The sequence below is a fragment of the Nipponia nippon genome, unplaced genomic scaffold (genome assembly GCF_047370975.1).
Source record: "Nipponia nippon isolate SJK-2023a ecotype South Korea unplaced genomic scaffold, ASM4737097v1 scaffold_13, whole genome shotgun sequence".
NCBI lineage: Eukaryota > Metazoa > Chordata > Aves > Pelecaniformes > Threskiornithidae > Nipponia > Nipponia nippon.
The window spans coordinates 5,366,718-5,391,702 of NW_028262324.1; the positions used below are offsets into that span (position 1 = coordinate 5,366,718).

The 24,985-nt window shown below is 50.6% G+C and overlaps 1 protein-coding gene across 1 annotated transcript; it reads left to right on the forward strand.

Annotated features, from left to right (window-relative positions):
• Window positions 1–706: 706 nt before the first annotated feature.
• MAP1LC3A (microtubule associated protein 1 light chain 3 alpha) lies at window positions 707–23,311 on the forward strand. The gene is made up of 4 exons (XM_087749531.1): window positions 707–867; window positions 14,061–14,116; window positions 21,444–21,550; window positions 22,089–23,311. The coding sequence occupies exons 1-4, from the start codon at window positions 828–830 to the stop codon at window positions 22,249–22,251; spliced, it is 366 nt and encodes a 121-aa protein (XP_087605657.1). The 5' UTR covers window positions 707–827; the 3' UTR covers window positions 22,252–23,311.
• The last annotated feature ends 1,674 nt before the right edge of the window (window positions 23,312–24,985 follow it).

Consider the following 24,985-nt stretch of genomic DNA (forward strand, 5'->3'; position numbering starts at 1 on the left):
ATTAGTTTGCGTCCAGGTTTGCCGGCTGCCGAAGCTCCCAGGTGCCCCCGTGGCCGGAGCCGCCTCAGCGGCCATCCCGCAGGGGCGCTTCCCCTGCCACCAGCCTCGCCGCCTCCGTCTTCGCTAACGGGAGCCAGCAGTAACGCGGGGAAGACGTCTGAGCTGAGCTCTCCGCGCTGGAGACTGTGAGGCCTCTGTCCTCCGGGCACCTCCCAAGCCCCGGCCCAGCTGGGCTGCTGCTGGCCGCCACCGGGGCCCGCCGCTTGCTCTCCTCCGGCTGAAGCGGGAGCCCTGCTGAGGGCTGGGGTCAGCCTCTGAATAAATCGTTGTGGCTGACTGGTGCACAGCCGTGCTCTGTCATTGCATTCGTTATCGACTGGAAACGACCTTCCCGATGACGTCAGCCTCTCTCGTATTTATAGCAGTACGGGTCACCGTAGCGGCTATGTGCCGATAAGGGCAAAGCGCCCGCCTGAGGGGGAGCCGCCCGGGGGCTGTGCGCGCGCGCCGGTGCCGCGTTGGAGCAGAGGCTGGGCTCTGGCGCAGCGGGGGCAGGGGGAGGCGAGCGGCGCTGCCGCCCGCGGCGCCACCGGGGCCGGGCCTCTCGCTGCCGGTCGTTCCGCTGCCCCGACAAGGCGGGGGCGGGGCTCCGCGGGACACGCCCCCTCGGAGCCCGAGCCCCGCCCCCGCCGGGCGTGCCGCGGTGACGTCAGCGGCCCGCTCCGCCGCAGCCCCAGCCCCAGCGCAGGCCGCGCCGCCAGACGGAGCCGCCCGCCGGCACCCGCGCCCCGGCCCGGCCCGGCCCGGCCCGCCGCCCCCCGGCCGCCATGCCCTCGGACCGGCCCTTCAAGCAGCGCCGCACCTTCGGTGAGCCGGGCGGGGGTGGGGGGGTCCCCGCGCCTGCCTGCCTGCCTGCCTGCCTGCCTTCCCCGCGCCGTCCCCGCCGCGCTGACCTTCGGGGCGACACCCCCACCCGCCGCGGGGCGGCCGGAGGCTCGGCCGCCGTCGGGCTCCGCCGTGCGAAGCCGGGCCGCGGGAAGGGGGGGGGGGGCCGGGGGCGGCGGTGCCGCAGCCGCCGCGCGGTGATGTCATCCGGGGCGGGGGCCGCAGCGGGCCGCGGGGCTCCGGCCGCGCGGGGGGGACGGCGGCCCCGGGGCGGCGCCGAGGCGGGCGGGCGGCGGAGCTGGGGGACGGGTCGGGCCCAGCCGGGCGGGGAGGCCCTGGGAGCCGCCCCCGCGCGTCGGCGGGAGTCCGGCGCCCGCTCCGTGGGGAGGCTCCCCCGCACGCGCCGCTCCCAAAACCTCGCCTCCGAGGCGCGCAGAGCCTCGCTCCTCACCGGGGCATTTCTGTACGTGCTTCCTGTCAGCCCCGGTTGTTAGCCCTCGACAGGGAGACGCTTGCTCAGTAAGCCTCCGCTTTTTGTGAAGCATGGAATAACAAACGTGTCAGGGTGAGCATGGTGGGAAGGGCAGCTGCCGTAGTTGAGCGCAAGAAACCCGTGTGTGGTGTTCGCTGAGCCGTCGCCCTCCTGTGTCACGTCTTGTGTATCCGTCTGAGGAGCTGGGGTGGGGTGACAGCTACAAGGAGCACTGAAATCTACAGCGTGAGGGTAGTAGTCGAGAGGTAAATAGTCTTGTTTCACTCTTGCCCTGGGTCCAGTCTTCACGCTTTTGACTGTCAGAGCACAATTACCTCTTCAAAAAATTGCCTTGCGTGCTCATCAGCATTAGAGTAGTTGTTGTTCCAAGAATTTGATACACCCTCTCTAATTGTTCTTGAGACCCAGAAGAGTTACTGCTCACACCATACCCATCCCTTTGTTAAATGTGGACGGTGGGAAAACGCAAGTGACAAGGAGGTTACCATAGAAGGCACCAGATTTGATTGCCAGACCTGATAGTGAAATCAGATGAAACATCAACTGCTGTTTCTCTTGACCTTTGCCAGCTGGCAGTGGGAAAGGTGCATGTTTCTGGCAGGTTACATCCCGAGGGGGGTATTGGCTGAGCTTTACTGCCTGAATAATGCTGAAATCAGTGTATTCATGCCAAACAAGGCCTCATTTTGTGTCAGGTACTGTCCAAACACAGGTGAGGGTGTGTTTCCTACATGAGTTTTAAAATTGGAGCTTTTTCCTACTGAACTGCTGATCCAAGCCCTTGCTGCTCTCTTGGAAACTGTAAATATTTGGTAATTTATTGGCGCAACCCTTCCGGCCTTGAATGCTTACTCAGCTGTCTCCTGCCGCAGCAATCGAGCCAAGTGAACGTGCACATACAAGAATAAAATGAAGTCTGAGTGCCCTGGGATACTTGCTTGGGACCCTGCTGTGTTCTCCTAAGCTACGTATTAAATGCAGTGAAGTCCTAAATCAAACCCTTAGTAACTACTGACTGTTAAACTGGTGAGAATCAGCTTATTATGGTCAGGAGGAGTCTGGTTTGCCGTTTCAGATCGCTCAGACTTTGTATGAGCCAGAAGGAAAACAACATCTGAGGCTCAGAGTAGTTGAAAGAAAGCAGGATTAAAATAGCCCAGGAGGGAAAGAGGGGGGTGAGGGAGTTTGGTGCCGGCAACTGCGCCTTGTTTCTGTGTACTTTCCTCTGCCCTTTTGCTCTCTCAGCTGACTGGTCTGCAGAGCTCGGCCAGGAGGAGGGGAAGGAGGAGGAGGCCTGGCAGCCCACGCAGTTGCTTTGGGTCAGGGCTGGAATTGTTCAGTTGGAGAAAGTAAATACAGCTTGTTTTCGTCTTTGAATCATTACACAACAGGAGCAGGAAGCAATTGTTTACAATGCAGTTGGAGAGGGCTGATGGAAAACATTGCCAGCGATGCTGTACCCTCAGGATGGCTTAATTTTTAAGGCTTCAAAACTTTATAGAAGTGGAATGGTTCCAAAAAAACAGAGAAAAGGCGGAGTCAGGAATATGACTGTTTACAAGAGGCACCCAGGCTCCAGTTTCATAGCAAGTGGCTTGCTTAGGTCTTGGTCTGCCACACCTTGCCGAAGATTCTGCTTTCCTCAATGCATGTTTTCCCCCTTCTTCTATTTTTGAGATTTGTTTTTCCATTAATTTCTTCTGCTTGTTCATCTGCTTTGTCTTGGGTCTATCCTGAATAACATTTCTGGATTTCTGTTCATCATTGTTGAGGACTTGGAAAAGGGACTGGCTGGGAAATGCCACGCCTTTGAGCCAAGGTGTGTTGAGGGCACCGAGCACCGACTTCTCCCATGATCTGATGTGTCATTAGTGGTGAGAGGGTGATGCTCTGTGACCTGATCTGGTCCTTGGCACATCTGCAACAGAGCATCTTTGGTCTGGGTACATGGGGGTAAAATCTGACACTAATCCTCTGCTTTCATGTGCTGAACCTGACTGTAGATGCTGAGGTGGCTGTCTCCTGTGTAGTCAGGTCCATTGTAGGAGTCCAAAACAATTCCCAGAACAGAGCTGTGGTCTGTGTAAAAGGAACAGGGTGTCCTGGCTGTAGCAAGAGTGTGTGGCAGCCTGACGACACTGTTGCACTTCCCATAAAGAGCGTGAGTCCTTCGGAGCATTGGGTAGCGCTCGCACCTCCCACCGTTCTTGAAGTGGTTGTTTTGAATTGGCTGCTCTGCTGTCGCGAGGCTGCCAACAGGCTTCAAGCTTTGTTTTCAATGCAGTGCATAACCAGTGTGGTTACGGACATGGACCTTAAACCTAGACCGGTCACCTAACTGAAAGTAAGTTGGCCTCGTGCCCCAGCATTCTGCCGAAATGGAGGCACTGTGCAGTAAGACACGTATGCGTGTGTCCTGTTGGTCAGCTGGAGCCCCTGACTAGATGACAAACACAGAGATTTGACCTCAGCCTCCCTGGACTGGGTATTCCCATCCCAGGTTCAGTCCTCTGGGAGATCTGCCTTTAGTTCTGGGAAGCCACTTCTCTTTTGAGGAAAGGCAGTGGTAGATAAAGGCAGTGTGTAGAGCTGAATTCCCTCTCCTCTTGGCTCTGGGGAAAAGTGAAGCGTTGCCTTCTCTGGGGACTCATCTAGCGTAAGCCAGTTTTGCTTGTACCAGTCGAAAGACCAACAGTGGATGAATTGTCTGTCTCATGCACCATCCTGTGCTTGTCATAACGGTTTCGCTTGTTGGTGGCTTGGAAAAGCGTCTTGATCTTGATCTGGGGTTGGTTAGTGAGTCAGCTTGTCCTCATACTCAGGGTATTCATGCTCTAGCAGTTGTGCTTTAAGAGCTGGGATTCCTTGAAATGAGGCTGCTGTTGCAAGTCGATGCTTAGCTGCCTGTGTCTAGTTGTTTTAATTACCGAGGGCATTCTGTGACACGATTTGATGTGGGGTTAATTGTCAGCATTGAAGAAAATATTGGTACAAGAAGAGCTGAACAAACATCCAGAAAAAATGCCAGCTAGACATGGAGACCACAAATATTGATTTTTTTTATTATTATTCTTTTATATAACAAAACGTCCTGACTGGCAGCCAGGAATAACAAAACCTGTATGTCCTTTGTTCGTTACTTAATAATTCCTTCGCTACAAGAACTTCAGGTATCCCCTTGAGCCAGAACGGTGGAGACTGATGAATCTAGGAGCTCTAAGACTGGTAGACTCTTGCTGCCTCTGTCATCGAGTAGCCATGAGCCACAGACAAGTCATCTCCCTTGGCTTCTGTGTTCCTTCCTTGGTCAGTCCCAGCGGGGATCAGGGTCAGGAGAGTCACTCAGGAGGTATTCCAGTGTGTAACCTTGCTTGTGTGATGTTCTGTGGTTGACCTGCAGTGTGTAAACACCTCCAACTCTGTGGTCATGCAGTTGTTTGCTGCCTTTTGTCTTCAGAAGGCAGTTTGGAAATAGGCTGTGAGAGAAAATGAAGGAGTAAATTCAAGACTCTTGTCTGGCATGTCTCCCCAAATAGGCCCTGCAAATCCGTGCATGTCCAGGCATGTTTGTGCACAAATAGCAATGACCCGGGCTGTGCAAAGTCTCTTTGTGCATGCATGTGTGTGGTGTTCTGCATTAAAATACAGTTCTGTCAAGAGTGCCAGTTCTTTCTTTGAGCAAGTTGAAGTGTCCTGAGTAGTTCTGAGACATTTGAGTGCATTTCTGCTGTCTTGGAGGCCTCTAATTGTGAAGGTTGTCAAGATGGAAGAAAAGGTCAAACAAAAGCTAAGAGGGTAGCCCTTGCAGAGGACAGCCTCCTGACAGCTTATACGGAGGGAACTTGCTGTTCTTCTTCCAAAACTAGCGAAACTGTGATTAAACGTTGAGCAAAAAAAACCAGTTCCTTATCTGAAACTCTGATAAGTACTCCGTATGCCATCCAAACATGGCACAGAAGGTATTGCCCATTTGCCCTCCGTGCTCAGGAGGTGTAGTGAGTTGGAAGCCCTGTTTTAAGCTGTTTGAATGATGGAGGTCCAGTGCTTAGCCTGCATGTCCACCGCAGGGGTGACATGGTACTGTGCAACCGGAGAACAAGTGTCTTGACATGAATTTAGACTTCACTGTTGTGTGGCTTTGCTTGGTCACGAGCTGAGCCCTTAACATGGATTTGCCAGGTACAAATACTCATTCCTGGAGCCAGGCTCAAAATCATACTCGGTTAAATTTTGAAACTCCTAAAAAAATGAAGGTGGTTCCTGTTTGGCTTTTAAAATCCATTTTCAAGTTCTACTCTGGAGCCAGGAAGATTATGAACTTATGCAAATGAACAAGACTGCTGAGATCCTTCTGCAATCGCAGGGCTCCAGGAGTTACGTATTCAAAAATTCTTCCAGACGTTACACATCTTGTAATGAAGCTGTAACAACAGAATGGCAGATCATTAGTTGCTCAACGTTCATGTTGGTAATACCTTCCTGTGACAGTGGAGCATCAGGCTCTACCTACACCATGTTGCAGAGACACTTCTATCAGACGATAAGTTCAAACCAGTGTAGTTTTGGTCCCGAGTCATTCGTCCTGTCTGGAGCCCCCCGGCTTTTCAGACAGAAGAAGTAAAATACGGCCAACAATCAGAATCACTGTCAAGTTTCTGCAACACTGCTGTCCTACGTAGCCTGGGACAACAGCCCTTTCTTAGTAGTGAGGACAACTTTCCCAGGGCATGGCGGGCCTCGCGAGCTCTGCCCTCGTTTCCTGGATGTGGGAGTCTCCTCTTGCTCCTCCTGCAGTGCCACTGGCCTGAGAACAAGCTCTCCAGCATTGTGCAAGGACAGGTCAGGTCAGCTGTCGTGTGAGCCATGACACATACATAGGGGTGTATTTCCTGGTGGTTAGAGGTGTCTGGCCTTCGGGTGATGTGATGATATAAAAATATTTATTGATGTTCATCTGGAATGACCTGCATAACTTGCCCATGTCTTCAGCAGTTGCCAGCTCATCCCAGATATATCCTGATTTCAAACCATCCAATTCCTCCTCTCCTTGCAGAAAATCTGTTGGACAGAGGACCATGTTCTAGCAACCCTCTGACCTGGGACTGACGCAGCAGCTTCTTGAAGAAACATGCTCATTTTTGCACCTGCTTCAGATCTGAGGCAGATCCACCCCCAAGATGGCTGGCAGAGTGTCTTGTGGATGGCAGCGAGAAAGCCACAGGGCTGGCAGTCTGCTGGAAGTGGCAGGGATGTCTGCATGTTCCCTTTGTCCCGTGCGCAGCTGCAGCCGGAGCCCTGGGACATGGGACCGCAGGGAGAGGCAGTAGCTCATGGCTGAATTTCTACTCTCTGCTTTGCTTTTCACATGCAGCTCTTGCTCAGCTCAGGAGCTGTTGACTTGGTAGCACGTTGATGAAGTTTCCAGGTGGTGTTTTTTCTTAATGGTGGTTCCTTAACAGCATTCCTGTTGGTCACAGGCAGCAGGGCTGGTCGTAGAGTCCATCCGCTGCCCTAGGGCAGCACCAGTGCCTGACCAGTGTTTGTCTAGTGTCTCCTGAAAAATGCTGTCCCTTACGCAACTGTACTGTTGGAGAACTTGCCATGTGTTTTCCTTCTGTTTCACCATCTTTTGTCTGATTAAGCTCTTTTGCATCCAGGGCTGTCCTTTTGTCCTGTGTCTGCACAGCGCCCAGCACAGCAGAGACCTGTCTCCCATAGCCAGGGTTCCTGGGCACTGCTGATAAAAAAAGGTTAATGCTTGGAAAGTCTGGCTTAAAATTTTCTACTGTTCTCCTTAACTGTCATAATGATCTCATCCTGCATTGCCATGGGATACGTTGTGTGCCCACATCTTTGGGAGAACAGCTTGGGAAAGACCTCAGTCAAGACAACAGCTGAGATTCTGGTGTTTTGGGCAATTTGCAAGCTTTGCTGTTGGTACTTAACAGTTGAAACAGCAGTTGGAGGAGAAATAGGCAATTTTCCTGGCATATGCAATGCTACAAAAATACTCCTGTCTTTCAATAGGCCCTAGCAGTGAAATTTTTCTAGGAGTAACCAATAAAAAGTGTGGTTTTCATCTTGCTGCCCATCTTGAGCTCTCACATCCTGGCACTGGGGAGGGGCCCGGCTTCCCTCGTGGCAGATGTGTGGTGCCCACACCTGGGAGCAGAGACGGTCCTCTTCCCTCTGTGTGCAGTTCATTAATCTTTCAAAACAGCAGCTGGCTGTAGCCCCTTCCTCCCCTCTTGCTTGGGAGTCCCTGAGCTGCTGACATCAGGTGTGGTGTTTTGCTTCTCCTTGCAGCAAGAAGGGCCAGAGAAAAAAATGTAGATAAGGACTGCGTTGTGTAAACAGTTCTGGCTCACTTTACATATAGGCTAAGGATTATCTACAGCCAGGTGTGACAGGAAAGGGGAAAGTCTTAACCTCAATTAGCACAGCTATAATTTGGGAGAGCTGCAGGAGAAGAACAAGGCTTGTAAAATCAGACCTGTCATATATGAAATGTGAGTGTGCAGATGCTGCTGGTGAACGGGTGGAGGGAACGTACCTGTCTGCAGTGCTGTATGTGGCGTGAGCTTGGGTGCTAGGCTGGCATCACCATTGGTGTCTCTCTGAAGTGCCTTTTAACGGTTTTCTCTTAATTTCCATGACTGAGATTAGACTACATATACATTAAATGAAAGGTGGTATTTATAGCCATTCCTTGCTGTGTGATGTTGAAGATGCTTTCATGAGACACAGGATCAACCTCTAGCTCCCACTGCAGACTGAGGAGGGCGTGGGTGACCATCACCTATTTCTTGCAGGAGATCTGTAGCACCTGAACTATTGTGTGCACAGAAATTACCCTTGTGCAGGGTTTGATGCAGGATAACTTCTCCTGATTCCCAAGCCTGCTTGGTTGTATCTCCAAGGCAGAGCTTGAGATGTCCTGGAAACTTCTGCCTGAATCTTCAGGCACCTGAACAGCTTAGGTGGGGTTGCTCCCAACTGTCTTCCTGAATGAACTTTCTGAAATGGGCATCTCCTGGGCAGAGGAAGAAGTGCTGTGCTTCAGGCGCTTGTAGTTGCGATCACACGTGCCTGCTGAAGGGATCCAGCAGTCCCTGGAGCAAAGCAGCAGCTACTGTCCTTGCATTGTGGTAACCTGCAAATCAGCCACCTTCCACAGGGTCCTCTGAGATCAGAAAGGCTGCAAAAGCCCTGGGCCCATCTGACCAGAGGGACCAGGTCCTGGGCCCATGGCAGGTCTTAAAGAGTGGGACAGGGCAGCTGCCACTCACCTACACATGCCACTACGGTACATCAGACTTGAGGCTAGTTGAGAGCTTTACCACTGGTGACTTGTGCCCTTAATTCCTGCTGAGTGTGGAGTCAGCAAGGCCTGGAAGAAACGTGCTGCAGCAGGGGCCTGGCCTGCCTCTGTCCAAGGCACCTGCAGTCTGCACCCCCTGGGGGACAAAGGAGTGTGGTTTCAGGGGTGGGATCCTGAGACGCTGATGTGTAGCTGGATAGATGATGTACCGTTTTATTCTCTGTGTGGTATCTTTTTCAGTGTGATGGGCAGGGGCACCTCTGGCTTCTCTGTGGAAGCAAAGGTGGTGATGGCTGCCAGCCTTGTGCTGGAGTTGGTGATGCTTCCAGAGAGCAAGAAGGGGTATCAGGCGTGTGGCTGCCCTTTGGAGAATGCAGCTTAGACTAGTTGGATGCTCTGAGATTATCTACATTACTAGCTATGATAACATGCAAAGGCTGCAAATTTGCCTTTGGCGAATTGCTTCTCAGACCCTTCTCATACTTACCTGCATTGTTGGGGCTTCCTGTGCAAACAGTTCTGTGACCCTACAGGGAAGTGCCTGATTCTAGGAAGTTCATCCACGTGGCCATCTGATAGTATGGAGAGAGATGCAGGATAGGGTGGATACTGAAGCTGGAAAAACTAGCCAGCCATGAGGACAACACAGCTTTCTGCAGGCTCTGTTAATACCCAGCAAGTCTGAGTTGACTGCAGTAAAGCTGCCTACAGTACTTAGGCTAATAAGCGTTGTCCACTCATGCTCTGGACCTCCAGCCTTTCAGATGCTCTGTCCTGCTGAAGCTTGTACACAATGAACATGTGGGAGCAGAGCTCTGCAGAAGGGGGGTCACACGCTTCTGGCTGGCTGCTCAAGTTGGGTGCTATGCGTTGGGTGCTCGTGTGCTGGGTGCTTCTTGTCACTGTGTCCTTCAGTGTTCCTGAAGAGGCATTGCTGTACCAGCATCATGTACAATGCTGATTTCTGCGTAACTCCTTGCTGATTTCCCCCCTCAGGGGAAAATTGTCTGTATTACAAGGATAACTGTGGATGCCCTGGAGCATTGAATAGGGTGAAAAGGAAACATGAGGAACTACACAGTCAGCCATAAACCCCAAAACAAATATGCTCGAATTTTCCATTAAATGCAAATAATCTTGCTGTGTCTTGCTAGCCCATGGAGTCCTACAGAAGAAAGGTCTAGCAATTCCTAGCAGAGGGATATTGTCCTCTCAGCGGGGACAGAAATGGTGCTCAAAAGCTTCTGTGATCCAGTGATTTTGTAGTGTTGTGGCCTCTAAAGAAACTCCACTCTTCCCAAAGTAGTATCTAGCCAAATTCAATTTATAAGCAGTAAAGTTTTACTGAGTTGTCAGAGGAGAAATGCTCAACGCTTGTGGGGAGAAAACGCACTCAAACACGTGTACTTACCCTGCCCTACATGACCTTCGTGGGCTGTGAGAAACCGGGGCTGCGTGAAACAGGTAAGGGGAGTTGGGCTTGAAGCAGGTGCTGTGCTGGTGACTCTGTGTATGGCAGGATGATCCCATGACAGATCCTGCGATACCCAGATCTTGCATTTCTAGGCAGTCCTTAGTCATTGCCCTTCACCCCCGGCTTACCTACTGTGATCCGTGCAACTGCTTCCCCTGGGCACTTCAGATGGGCCGTTGTAGGCTGTGGAGCACTTCCGAGAGTAATGGTAATGCAAGGAGGAGCGTAGGTCTGTAGTGTCCCAGGAAGAGCACACACAGCCGTACCTGGCCCTGGTATGGTGTCGTGGTTTAACCCCAGCCAGCAACTAAGCCCACACAGCCGCTCGCTCACTCCCCCCCGGTGGGATGGGGGAGAGAATCGGAAGAGTAAAAGTGAGAAAACTCATGGGTTGAGATAAAGACAGTTAATGGGTAAAGCAAAAGCCGCGTGTGCAAGCAAAGCAAAGCAAAGCAAGGAATTCATTCACTACTTCCCATCGGCAGGCAGGTGCTCAGCCATCCTCAGGAAAGCAGGGCTCCATCACGCGTAACGGTTACTTGGGAAGACAAACGCCATCACGTCAAACGTCCCCCCCTTCCTTCTTCTTCCCCCAGCTTATATACTGAGCATGATGTCATATGGTATGGAATAGCCCTTTGGCCGGTCTGGGTCAGCTGTCCTAGCTATGCTCCCTCCCAGCTTCTTGTGCACCTGGCAGAGCACAAGAAGCTGAAAAGTCCTTGACTAGTGTAAACTCTGCTCAGCAAGAACCAAAACATCAGTGCGTTATCAACATTATTCTCATCCTAAATCCAAAACACAGCGCTCTACCAGCTACTAAGAAGAAAACTAACTCTATCCCAGCTGAAACCAGGACAGTATCCACCCCTTATTCCATACCATTTACGTCATGCTCAGGTCCCACATTATCCAATACATCCTCATTAACCACCACCCCACTTATTTTATGGACCACCCCTGTAAAATGTCTGTAAAATGTCCATAAACATCCACAAATGTCCACATAATGTCCATTGAGTTCATTTAGTCCGAGACTTTGGGCTCCATCTGTGATGGTGGTCACTCAGGACAGGAGAGGTGGTGTGTTGCGTGGAGTTATTGGGCACCAAAGCCAGCTCAGGTTGGGTCACTGCTGCACTTGCACTGCTTCTTGTAAGGCTTCTTCTCCATTGGTTCAGGTGGTTCCTGGTATGGTAATTCCTATAACATGCAACTCAGATCATGGGTTACAACAATTTAAAGGTATTTCCATTACAATCTCCACCCCTGGCCCCTTTGGGCCAGGATTAACATTGCAAGGAACTCCTCCCCTTGCTCCTAGCCTGGCTAGCAATAAGGGGTTCTTGCTATAGTAATTCCCATAACATGCAACTCAAATCCCAGGTTACAACAATTTAAAGGTATTTCCATTACAATCTCCACCCCTGGCCCCTTTGGTCCAGACCATTGGGCTTAACACTGCAATGGACTCCTCCCCTTGCCCCTGCTCCGGCTTGGACTTATCCACAGACTGCAGTCCCTTAGGGGTTTACCTGCTCCAAGTGGAGCCTTGTCTATGAGCCACAGTCTCTCCAGGGGTATTCCTGCTGCGGCATGGATTTATCCACAGCCACAGTCACTTAGAGGTGCACCTGTTCCCACATGGTCTTCTCCATGGGCCACAATGCTTTCAGAGATATACCTACTCCAGCGTGGCCTTGCCCGCAGCCACAGTCTCTTCAGAAGTAAACTTGCTCCACCATGGCCTTACCCATGGCCACATACTTTGAGGTGCTCCAGCATGACCTCATGCACAGCCACTGATGCTTTCAAGGTGTACCTGCTGCAGCATGGACTTATCCACAGCCACAGATGCTTCAAGGTGTACCTTCTCCAGCGTGGACTTATCCTTGGGCCACAATCCCTTCAAGAGGTATACTTGCTGCGGCACAGACATAACCATGGCCACAGACACTTCGAGACATACCTGCTCTGGCATGGGCTTATCCACATCCACAGACGCTTCGGGGTGTCCTGCTCCCGCATGGACTCATCCACAGGTCACAGTCCCTTCGACTCGAGTTCACACTGGAGTTCCAGCCTGTCCAGTACAGCAGCACAGAAACAGCAGCGATGCCCTGGCCATCTGCCAGCCCAGGCGCATGGCTGTTGTTGTTATCAAAATGTTCCCAGGCACAGCAGAGTAAGATAAGCAGTTCAGCAAGCAGCAAAAGCAAAAAGCAGCCACTAACGAGCACTAGACACTAATATACAGTAAGGCAAGCAAGCCCCGAGGCAAGTACAGAAGCCTGCCGATTAATACCTAAACAGCACTAACAGCTATAAATTCGATCTAGCACATTCCAATTAAATCTGTGATTATCTTGAACCCTTCAAGCCCCACGTTGGGCGCCAAAAAGGACTGTCGTGGTTTAACCCCAGCCAGCAACTAAGCACCACACAGCCGCTCGCTCACTCCCCCCCGGTGGGATGGGGGAGAGAATCGGAAGAGTAAAAGTGAGTAAACTCATGAGTTGAGATAAAGACAGTTTAATGGGTAAAGCAAAAGCCGCGCGTGCAAGCAAAGCAAAGCAAAGCAAGGAATTCATTCACTACTTCCCATCGGCAGGCAGGTGCTCAGCCATCCTCAGGAAAGCAGGGCTCCATCACGCGTAACGGTTACTTGGGAAGACAAACGCCATCACGTCAAACGTCCCCCCCTTCCTTCTTCTTCCCCCAGCTTATATACTGAGCATGATGTCATATGGTATGGAATAGCCCTTTGGCCGGTCTGGGTCAGCTGTCCTAGCTATGCTCCCTCCCAGCTTCTTGTGCACCTGGCAGAGCACAAGAAGCTGAAAAGTCCTTGACTAGTGTAAACTCTGCTCAGCAAGAACCAAAACATCAGTGCGTTATCAACATTATTCTCATCCTAAATCCAAAACACAGCGCTCTACCAGCTACTAAGAAGAAAACTAACTCTGTCCCAGCTGAAACCAGGACATATGGCTTCTTCCCCTCCTTTCTGCTGCTTTGAATTGTGGAAAGTGGAGGACCCTCTGGTAAAGCAGTGAGGGGGTACTGGAATTCTCCTGTAAGCCTGAAGAGTGTACAAGCTTTTATGTGCTGCCTGTTGTGTGTGTCAGTAAACGCGAACTCTGGAGGAAAGGGGTTAGAAAGTGTGAGAACAGCTGCAGAAAAAATCTTCTAGTACGTGGGCCATCTCCTTGCTTAAGTTTTTCTTCCTGTTTCCACGACAGGTCTAGAAATACTTTCTGTCAGGCCTATAGCTCTTGTAGCTACTGTATAGATCTATGATAGTGAAGGAGTCCTCCTTGGCAAGGCGTATCTCTTTTCGACTGAGGCACTGTGCCAGATATTGCTTGGAAGTGCGCAACAGGCAGAAGGAAATGTCCAAAACCCAGGCCCAATTGGAGAACCATCTCCTCTGGGGAAGCAGCCAGGATACACAAAGAGCCTGAACTTCCAGAGCTGAGACCCTAAAGCTGCGCTGGTGCCCAGCACTGGTGGTCGTGACCTGCATTTGCTTAAGGTAGATTTAGAAATACAGTTATGTAATCCTTATTGTCTCGTTTAAGTCATTTGGTTTCCATGTGTGTTGCCCAGTTTCACTGGGCAGGGTAGCATGTTCCTGCCTTGGGGGATGATTGGGGTGGTAGGAAGCCATGAAGGGCTGATCATTGAAGCTGACGTCTGGCTGACCATCTCACTGCTGCAAAATGTTCAGAAAAGGCCTGATGAACAGAATTTGCATTTCTTTTGCAATGTGCCTCTTTGTCAGTTTGTGGCTTGCACAAAAACCTTGTTACCTGGTTACCTTGTTTTTGCCTGAACTAGCACAGCCAGATGTTTCTAACTTCGTTTCTTTACTTCTTTCTTCCCAGCGGATCGTTGTAAAGAAGTACAGCAGATCCGAGAGCAGCATCCAAACAAAATCCCGGTAAGTTATCATTCTCGCTGTTCTGCATTAGACTTTGTTCTCATGACCCCTCTGTGCTGCTGGATAGCCTCCACCAGCCAGCTGCAGAGGTCACAAAACTTTGCTCCTCAAAATCAACACGGGATGCTCTCCATAAGCCTCCAGTGCCTTGTGCGTGCCAGCTGCTCAATAGTAGACTGCATTCACAGCAGTGCAAAATATAGTCTTTCTCTTAAGCTTCATGCCTGCCCTAGAGGCAAGGAGCTGATTTGATCTCAAATCTACTTCCAAGCTGGTGCAGCAGGAGAAAACTTGGAAATGGCCTTTTTTTTTGTTTTGTTTTGTTTTGTTTTGTTTCAGTAGCTACCTGACTTTTCCTGGATAACCTGGTAAGGATTTCTCTGCATCTGCCCAGAGAAAGATGTGTGAGATGATCTTTGCTGTATTGAAAGCAAAGAGACTCTGGTAGACTAATTCATACCACAGCCAAACGGTCACACCCATTCTGTGCGTTCCCAGCAGCTGTTGTTGACATGCGTAGGTGAGACTCCGTGAATTGCCTCCAGTTCTTCCTGCCCATGTCAGACCTAATATGCTGTCTCGCTGTTTGGCTGTGAGTGTGCTTTTGATATCCAGTATTTGCTTCTCTTCCTGAGAAGATGGAGAACTTAGAGAAATAACATACTTGGGGCTTGCTTGAGTTAGTATTTGCAATACCATAGCATGTATGACCAAAAAATGGGACGTGTTCCTAGTTCAGCTCACTCTTAGTGTTGAACATTGTTGGCCTTGTCTTAAAATTGCATACAATCTCTCAGTATTTAGCCTTCAAGGCTTAATGTCTCAAACTGCTCTTGGCACATACTAGGCCATTCCTGCCTCTCTCTTCTTTTGATTTTAGCACAGCATCTTTTAGTAAAAAGAATCATAGAATCACAGAATGCTTTGGGATGGAAGGGACCTTTAAAGGTCATCTAGGCCAACCCCCCTGCAATGGGCAGGGACATCTACAATCAGATCAGGTTGCTCAGAGCCCCATCCAGCCTGGCCTTGAGTGTTTCCAAGGATGGGGCATCTACCACCTCTCTGGGCAACCTGTTCCCAGTGTTTCACCACCCTCATCATAAAAAATTTCTTCCTTATATCCAGTCCAAATCTACCCTCTTTTAGTTTAAAACCATTACCCCTTGTCCTATCACCACAGGCCCTGCTAAAAAGTCTGTCCCCATCTTTATTATAAGCCCCCTTTAAGTACTGAAAGGCCGCAATAAGGTCTCCCCGCAGCCTTGTCTTCTCCAGGCTGAACAACCCCAGCTCTTTCAGCCTGTCCCCATAGCAGAGGTGTTCCATCCCTCTGATCATTTTGGTGGCCTCCTCTGGCCCCGCTCCAACAGGTCCATGTCCTTCCTGTGCTGAGGACCCCAGAGCTGGACACAGGGCTCCAGGTGGGGTCTTACCAGAGCGGAGCAGAGGGGCAGAATCCCCTCCCTCGCCCTGCTGGCCACGCTGCTTTTGATGCAGCCCAGGATACGGTTGGCCTTCTGGGCTGCGAGTGCACATTGCTGGCTCATGTCCAGCTTTTCATCCACCAGTACCCCCAAGTCCTTCTCCGCAGGGCTGCTCTCAATCCTTCATCCCCCAGCCTGTGCTGATACCGGGGATTGCCCCAACCCAGGTGCAGGACCTTGCACTTGTCCTTGTTGAACCTCATGAGGTTCACACAGGCCCATTTCTCCAGCCTGTCCAGGTCCCTCTGGATGGCATCCCGTCCCTCAGGCGTGTCAACTGCACCACTCAGCTTGGTGTCATCTGCAGACCTGCTGAGGGTGCACTTGATCCCGCCATGTCATTGATGAAGATATTGAACAGCACTGGCCCCAGTACAGACCCCTGAGGGCCACCGCTTGTCACTGGTCTCCATCTGGACATTGAGCCGTTGACCACTAATTCTTTCTCTTCCTTCTCTTCCACTACCACTGTGGTGTCCATGTGTTGTCAGCTCAGCAGAGCAGGACTTGCCCGTTGCAGCACACTGAATACCAGTATGCAATATCATGTACACATTTATTGACCACTGCTTTTAACATGGTTTTCATGGCATTAGGCTGGCTCTGCATTTCTCCAGAGTTGTGGCAGAGCTAATTACAATGCCTTAAGGCTCTAGCAATAAGAACAGGCTAGAAATAAGTTCTACATAAAATGTACGCACATGCATATATCAAGTGCCTGTACACAGACGCGTCTTGCCTGGGAAATGAACAGAAGGAGCCAGAGCTCTGCATCCACATGCGGAATTTTACTGGTATTACTGAAACGTGGTGGGAGAGCTTCCATGGCTGGAGTGCTTTTTGTGTTGGGGTCAAACACCACGTGCCCCAGGAGAAGGCTTCTGTGTCATCAGGACCTGGTTGCTGGTGTGGTTGTCTGGGGACTTGTGTGTGGGTGGGGAGGTTTAGCCATGGCAGAGACCTGAGCCCTCCCGCACCTGCTCCAGTGACCTCTTTGTTCAGTGCCTTATTGTCCTTGATAGTGTCCTGAGTGTGAGCATTGTGAGAGGATGAGGGACTCAGGTCAATGCTCAGCTGCTTTGCTTTCCTGGGCTGACTGACACGACAGGGGAGGATACATTTAGCTGCAAGTTTTGCTGGAGCAGTAAAAAGAATCAGAAGAGAAGAGTACTGAAGGCCTTGGGGGGGTCCAGCTGTGTTTGTGTCATTGGTATCTCTAAAGGCCTGGTCCCGATTAGACCTTGACACCAAGTTTGATGCTTTCTCTTCTCTTTTACATAGCGAAGTTCCTGCAAGTCACTGTATGTAGCTTTCAGTGTGAAAGCTCAGGCTGTGACCAAAGCCTCATACTGCAAAACGGAGCATGGTGTAGGGGATAGCTGTGAGTCTGAGCAGTGCAGCGCAGGCAAATTGGCTGTAGGAAGGTCTTGGTCTTCTGTGAAAGGCAGGAGCTGTGTTTGCCAAGTGACTGGCTTCCCTGGAGAGGCACTTGGAATTAGCAAAGGGGTTTGAGCCCAAAGCCCAGGGGGAATTAGGGAGAAGATGGCCCAGGTCACACCCTTATTGCTGGCAGAAATTACAGCAAGCTGTGCTGCAGCTGCTGCCCTCTTCTTGCATCTCCAGTTTCCACTCAGAGCCCTTGGACGAGTCCCCTTTTGCTTTGAGGCCCAGAGGATTTGCATGGCCTGGCTTTGTGCCCAGGGAAAGCCATTTGTCTCCTGTTTCCATGAGGGTACTTCCAGAGGAGGCTGAGGAAGGGGCTGTGCCACATATACATGGGCGTGGGGAGAGAGCTGGTGGTGTGTCTGTCTGAGCCCACCAGAGACAAAGCAGTAGATAACCTGGACTCTGCCTGAGACGTGGAGTTCTCTGCTTGTGTTTGAAGGGAAATCACATCCCAGGACACCTCACTGGCTCATGTAATAAGGAGATAGGCAGGAGCTAGGGGCTCCCCAGTGTTCCCTATCCACCTCATGCCAGGGGCTCCTTGCATTCCCCAAAGCTGGCTGCACTTCTGTGGGAAAAAGCGCTGACCATAGGAACACACAGCTCTTACTGAGAAGGGCATGGTTGTGTTGGCAGTGAGGTGCTGCTCATGCTTAGCTCTGCTGAGGAGCCTCCAGCTGCCCCTTGCAGGCAGCTGTGGGGTGGCTCCTCCTCAGGCGCCGAGAGCAAGCAGAGTTTCTTGCCTTCTTGTTGGGACCTCCATCCACAGCCTCAGCAGATGCTTTAGAAATCATCTTCTGCCCTGTTAGAGGATAGACTGAGCTTATGCCTGCCGATCACGCTCATGTGCTGTTGGCCCCGGTGCTCTCTTTCTGGAGCCCATTGAACTGGGGCATGTTGAGGAGCCTCTGCAAGCTTTAAGCCAGCTCTGGTGAGCCTTGGAGAATCTAAAACCACTGGGTAACAGCTTGTGCTGGGCAGCAGTGGGAGCAAACCATTTCCCAAAGCGCTGTAACGCTAAATTTAGCGAGGCCTAGTGAGTCACGGGCTGTACTGCCACAGAGGGTGGGTTAGGGGAGAGCCACCTCTTGTGCTGATAGGGAAGGCTGAGGGCGCATTTGGGCCATGCAGAGAGGTCTGTTAGGTATGTGATGAAAAGCTCATCTGCACACCCACCGAGGAGCATGGAGAGGCAATGGCAGGTGAGGGAGCCCAAATAATGCCCTACCCTGGCACAATGGTGGACGGAAACCCAAATTATGGACGTGGAGGAAGGGACAGCCTTCTCTGGGCTCTTGCAAGGGCTGTTCCAGGGAGCTGCAGGCCCAGTGTCCAGGGCTGACATGACTCAAGATGGATCAACACCAGAGCACCTTTTGGACTGAGGGGGTTTACTGTGTATATTCTCACTGAAGGACCTCCACCCTGCTTGGCTGGAGGGGGACAGGATGAGGCTGTTGGTGCTCTCTGGGTTTGTGTGAGTGCTCTGCATGTCTGTGTTGATCTCTGTGGCTGGCCATGTATATAGGTACGTATGTGTTACATATACACATTTGTGTCTGTGTGCCTACTGGGAATGCATTCTCAGCCTTGCTGCTGGTTGGACCTGGGGGCATGGAGTGGTGGCAGCTTTGCCTCTGTCGAGCTGCCAGATCTGGCCTCATTGTCTACCAAAATCCCTTTCCCCCTCTTCACACTGGTCCCAGAACAAGGGTTGAGTTTATAAATGTTGCCCAAGGCCCCTCTGCGATGGGACCAGGACCCCAGGCTCTGCCCTGAGCCTTTCCACCTGTGCCCAGCTCGTGTTATTTTTGCAGTGAGATCTGTGGTGGGTTCCCACTGCAAGAGCAGGTGTCCCAGACTGAGGAACCCCCTGGCCTGAGGCAGCAGCTTGGAAGAGGATACAGGAGGGGAGGTGGCTTTGTATACAAGCCCTGTGGCCACAGGGATGTAATATTAGCATTTCATCATGCATTTCCCTCCAAAACTAGACAGGAACGTTTTGTCCATTGGCCACTTGTTCCCATAGCTGGGTTACCCAAATAGTAGGTCATGTTCTGGAAACAGAAACTCTTGAAGCTGTTCTGTATGACAGGCCCTCTGTCTGCTCAGGGCACAAGGCAGCTGCTGCTTTAACAGCCAGGACATCCTTCTTGGCCCATTCTTGAACTAATTGAGAGGCTTTTCTTTGTGGGATGGAACTGGCAGGTAGAGACGTCTGCCTCTGTTCCTGCTCGATGTAAGTGAGAAAGGAGGCATAGCCCAGGTGTACAGGGCCCTCTCTGCATGTAAAGGTATATGCACAAAAGTTGCTGTGTAGCTGCCCCTTTCTGCAAACTACTGTTAAAAACTCAAGGTCCTGCTGTTGCCTCTGTGTTTCCTGGTGGTGAAAGCAGCATCCCTGTATGTGGCTGTTGTGAGTGTCCAGCCCCTTGAGACTATTCATCTCCCTATAGCCAAAATACTCATCTGTCCAAGTAAGGCTCAAATTAAATACAGTAGGATGGTTCTGCTTGTCTTTTTCCTTCCTCTGCCCTCCTCCTGGAGGGAGGCAGGGACATTAGCAGGTTGGTAAGGGGCATCCTGATGCATGATTTAGTCTGTTTCAGAAAATTGTTCTTTCATCAGGTCCCCATCTTGCAAGAGGGGCCGAAGGAGCAATACCTGGCTTCCCCTGGTCTTTTTCTCTGGCATTCTTGCTCAGTATCAAGAGGAGACATGGCCAATGCGAGAATACATTGGTGGACTCATGGGGGTGTTTGTATGCTGCCTGTCCGGCCCTCGGGCTCCTGGGTTCCCCTTGTGCGAGCTTTGTCCACGATGGGCTCTTCAGAGGGCATTTAGGTGCAGAGCTCTCACCAAGGTGCCTTGCACCCCTCCCTCATCCAGGCACTGCCTGCAACATAGCTTGGCCCATCCTGGTGGGCCTTGAGATAAACCCTGCAGTCTGGGGAACTCATCAGACATTCCCAGCTCACTGGTGATACTGCAGCATCCCAACCAGAGTGTCTGATTTGGCTTTGGTGTAGACAGGCAGCAGGAGTTAACATCGCTGCTGCTGATAGAGGCTGGTGTGTCAACAGATGATTAAGGGAAAGGACAATCAATGTTCCCAGAGGTTCACCTCATCCTTTTAGCTCCACAGAGCCATCTTCTGGGGATCCTGATCTCTGCATGCTGCTCCATCCCTCAACTGTCCAAAGGCATTTGCAGTCTCCCGTATACGTTTTGAAAAGACCTGGGAAAATTATTTATGAGAATTCCTTGCTTTATAGTGAAAAATAATGTTCAGTCTCAACTCAGAGAGGACGATGAACTGATTAGTATACAAGTGTCTTTCTGTGGAGAAAACAGCTAGGTACTGGAGAGTTGTGAGAGTCAGAGTATCACTGTAATGGGAACATATTGAGCTTTATAAGTAATATCATTACTTATTTTAACTGCCTACCACCTTGTTTCTTAGAATACAAATAGTACATTTCCAAGCTGGTTTAGAATAGCAATTGGAGCTGTCAGCAGACACCTCTTAACAGAAGAAATTCATTAATTATAACAACAGGAAAACTGAACCAAAATCATTGTTTAGCCATTTCAGAATGTAGGTGTGGTAAGAGCTTTCCCAAGCAAGACCTTTTGCAGGGGAGGACAGGTTGGGCTGTCCCCGTGGTAGCACTGGGCTGTGAAGTGCCCTGGGAGCTCACTGCACAGTTGTGGTGGCACACAGGAGAAGGGGCCATGGGTTTCTGATCCTTTTAGGAGTCAGTGCGTCTGAGTGTTAAGATGAGGAGTGGGACTGGCAAAATCCAAACTCCTTGCTGAAGGAATGCTTTGGATGGCTTCACAGTGATTTCTAAAAACTGCTTGTTTGGGAATAGCCGCAGCTCTTCCTGAGCAAGCAGGGTGATGCTGAATGGCAGGAGCCCAGAGTTGTGGCACAAAAGGGAAGGAAAATGTCTCTTGCTGTGCACCATGAGTTCAGTCCTTAGCTCAAGCCAGCAAAACGTGTGGTTTTGGTCAGTCTGAGAGTGATGTTAAAATACACTTCGCTCCTCTTCCGGATCTCCTGCGTCTCAGGGGAGGTAGCTAAATCAATCCACTAATGGCTACTGTTTCTCAGCCAGCCAGAGCAATTGATGCTTTAGTTCACTTATCTTGGATGCTTTCCACTGTCTGGCTCAGGCAGACAGATGACTCTTTGCTGAAGAGCTGTCTGCAGCCAACCTGATGGTTATTGCTCATGTCCTTTTTTTTGTTTTCCTGTGAGGGTGAAGCAAAATGGGGCCTTACCTGAACCTTTCCACTTGTGCTAGTTTGATTTGTGTTCGACTGTAAACTGTGTAAACTGTGTTTACAGTGTAAACTGTGGCTAACCCTACCATTGACTTTCTCTCCAGGTCATCATCGAACGCTATAAAGGGGAGAAACAGCTGCCAGTGCTGGACAAGACCAAGTTCCTTGTCCCAGACCATGTCAACATGAGTGAATTGGTCAAAATAATCCGGTGAGTGGGGTGGCCCCAACTGGCATGCTGTGAACCTGTCTTCACCCACAGGCCCTGAACAGAGAGTGGTGGGGTGAGGATGAGGAAGAGGCAGCTGCTGAGGGTAGGGATGGGGACAGACAACCACAGCATCCTTGTGTTGTGGTAGAGACTGTTTGGAGGGGTCAAGGGGAGGCAGGTTCTTAGCATCTGGTGAAGAACTGTGACCTCTCCCTCATAAGGACACTCCATGAGCTGAGGAGGGGGACTCCAATCCCCTTCTTTTATCCTTCAGCTCAGATGGAAGAGGCCCCTCTGCTTTGCCCTTGCCAGCAGTGCTTGGAGGAAGGGGCTTTGCAGAATTCCAACTCAGGAGGCCTTGGAGCCCCAAGCAGATCAGCTGGGCTCATAGACACCATGTCCTAAGCATGTGGGAGGAGGTCCTAGCTGTGCAGGCCTGGCTCCATGTGACCAGCATTGCTGGCGGGAGGTGGAACTTGCTGTCACAGTGCCTACCCCAGGTGGGTTGAACCAGGCCTTCCTGCCCTTGCCCCCACAGGCGTCGCTTGCAGCTGAATCCTACCCAGGCTTTCTTCCTGCTTGTGAACCAGCACAGCATGGTGAGTGTGTCTACCCCCATCTCGGAGATCTACGAGCAGGAAAAGGATGAGGATGGCTTCCTGTACATGGTCTATGCTTCCCAAGAGACCTTTGGCTACTGAGGCCTGCTGAGAGGTGGCATGTGGAGACAGAAGAACTGTGGCGCACAGGCCCCCGGCTTTGGAAGACAACACAAACAGAGGCTCACAAGAGGGGGACTGTGCTGACTCCCTTTCTCTCCCTCCCTCCCTCCCCTTCCCATCACCCTGTCACCAAAGAGGCTTGTGGGGTGTGTTGGACTCGCACAACCCTTCACCTCTGTGTAAATTAGTCCCACTCCCTCCGCGCGCACGCACCCATGTGCACACATGGGGCCTCGGCTTCCCATCCCCTTCCCTTCGTGTAACCTTCAGCTGCTCTCACTGTGCTGTGTATGTGTGTGTGTGCGCGTTTGTAGCCTACTGCCAAAACAGTTCGGCTGGTGATGGAGAGAGGACAGGACACTGTCGCCTTCACTTTCAGCACAGGGAGAGCCACCTCTCCTCCAAGACACTAATAAAGGGCAGGAGGTCTGCAAAAGCAGCAAACAGATGTTACCATTGCTCCCAAGTTTTAATTGATTTTAATTACATCCATATCAGATTCTTGGTGCTACTGAGTAGATGTAGGCGTCTCTATAGGACTGTGGATAATGTATATCCTTTAGATTTATTTTATTGGGGTTTTTTTGTTTGGGTTTTTTTTTGTTGTTTGTTTTTTTTTTTAGGGTTAGATTGGAATGGGGAGAGGGGGCAATCTTTCCTGTAGTCTGTAGGTAAATAAATCAGGCTTCATTGCACTTTAAAGCATAGTAAATGTCAGAGTGGAATTTACATTTAATTTATACAGGTTTGCCATATATAGTGTTGCTCCTCTGTTGACAGTTGTACCTAGATGGTCTTCTTTTTTTTAAATAAAACTGATTTGCCTTCTCTCTGTCTCTCCATTGCATGCAATTTTTCAGTCTCAGTGTGACAAAGAGTTTGCTCAAGGAATGTACTGATTTATATTTGCCATGTTCCTGTTCCTGTTTCTCATGTATTATACCAAAAAAATGTATATGATAAAATCCCACCCAGTTTAATCTATACAAAGGTATATATATAAAAAATATATATATAAAATAAACATAAATTCAAGTTCTGTCTTGTAGGAATGTTCTGTTCCCATCTCATTTGTCTACATTAATGTCCCTAGTGTCAAGTAAGTGTGATGCATGTTCCCCATGTTCACTGGTGTATTGTATCCCTGCCCAGGCTTTGGAGCTCGTTAGTCCAAGCTATGGCAAAAGCAGCTGGCTAGGGTGGAGGGGCTGAGGCAAAGGTGGAAGCTCGGTTTAGAGAACAGAGGACTGGATGGTGATGTGGGAAACATGGTTATCCTTGCCCTACCTGTGATGTAGTGTGTTAGGTAAGTCTCTTGTCCTGTGACCAAGTTTCCTCATCTGGGGGGAAAAAAAATTGAGGCGGAGGGTATTTCCAAGTCTCTGCTTTTAAAGGAAACTTCAAGCAGTGCAGGAAATCTCCCTGAGCACTCAGTCAAAACTGTTTTCCAACCAAAGGCAGGGGCTGATGGCCATTTACCATGTCGGTGTGTTTCCCTACCCCTTGGCTTGCTCTACTTCCTTTGCACTGCCCAGCAGAGAAGGGTTTAGATACTGTTTGCTTGAGTTGCAGCTGTCTTGTTTATGTCCTACGCCTGCAGGGAATCTTCTGTCCAGGGAAGGACCTGGTGTAAGGGATAGATCCAGCAAAGTGCACACAGGTGGGTAAGTGCTGAAGAAAGATGATGGGAAGCCAGCTGGAAGCACAGCACCCAGCAGAGTATAGGTGAGAACAGCTGCCCCATGGGTCCTGGCAGCTGGAGCAGCAGTGGGGGTTGCCCCTTGTTACGCACCAACCTCATGGTATTTAAACTCTAGTCATTGAGGTAAGGTCTTCTCCCATCTGCCTCCCTGTGGGATGGGCTCCTGCAGGTGATGAGGCTGTGCCTTGCTTTAGCGGCCCCACGGCAGTGTCAGCCTAGCTGAGGCTTCTCCCTGTGGGAGTCGGTGAAGGAGTAGCAGACGTGCTTAAACACAGTGAACTGGAGCCCTTGATGGGGTGTAGTAGTGGAGGTGAGGTGTCCCACTCTCTCCACCATGAATGCAGTCACCTGGAGACATGCTGATTCCCTTCAGCCCTATGGCTGTCTGCTACATGTGACCTCAGTCAGCAAAAGGATGCTTTCAAAAGGCAGAGCTATGGGAGAGGCAAAACAGCACTGCCTGTGTTGGCATATCTTCATAGAATAGTTTGAGTTGGAAGGGACTTTTAAAGGTCATCAAGTCCAGCACCCCTGCAATGAGCAGGGACATCTTCAACATTTTAGAGAACAAGTCCTATGAGGAGCAGCTGAGGGAACAGGGGTTCTCTAGTCCAGTGAAAAGGAGGTTGAGGGGAGACCTTATTGCTCTCTACAACTACCTGAAAGGAGGCTGTAGCAAGGTGGGGGTCAGTGTCTTCTCCCAGGTAACAAGTGATAGGATGAGAGGAAATAGCTTCAAGTTGTGCCAGGGGACGTTTAGATTGGATATTAGGAAAAACATCATTGAAGGGGTTGTCAAGCATTGGAACAGGCTGCCCAGGGAAGTGGCTGAGTCAGCATCCCTGCAGGTATTTAAAAGGTGTGTAGATGTAGCATTTAGGGACATGGTTTAGTGGTGGACTTGGCAATGTCAGGTTAACAGTTGGACTCAATGATCTCAAAAGGTCTTTTCCAACCTAAATGATTCTAACTAGATCAGGTTGCTCAGCGCCCTGTTCAACTTGACCTTGA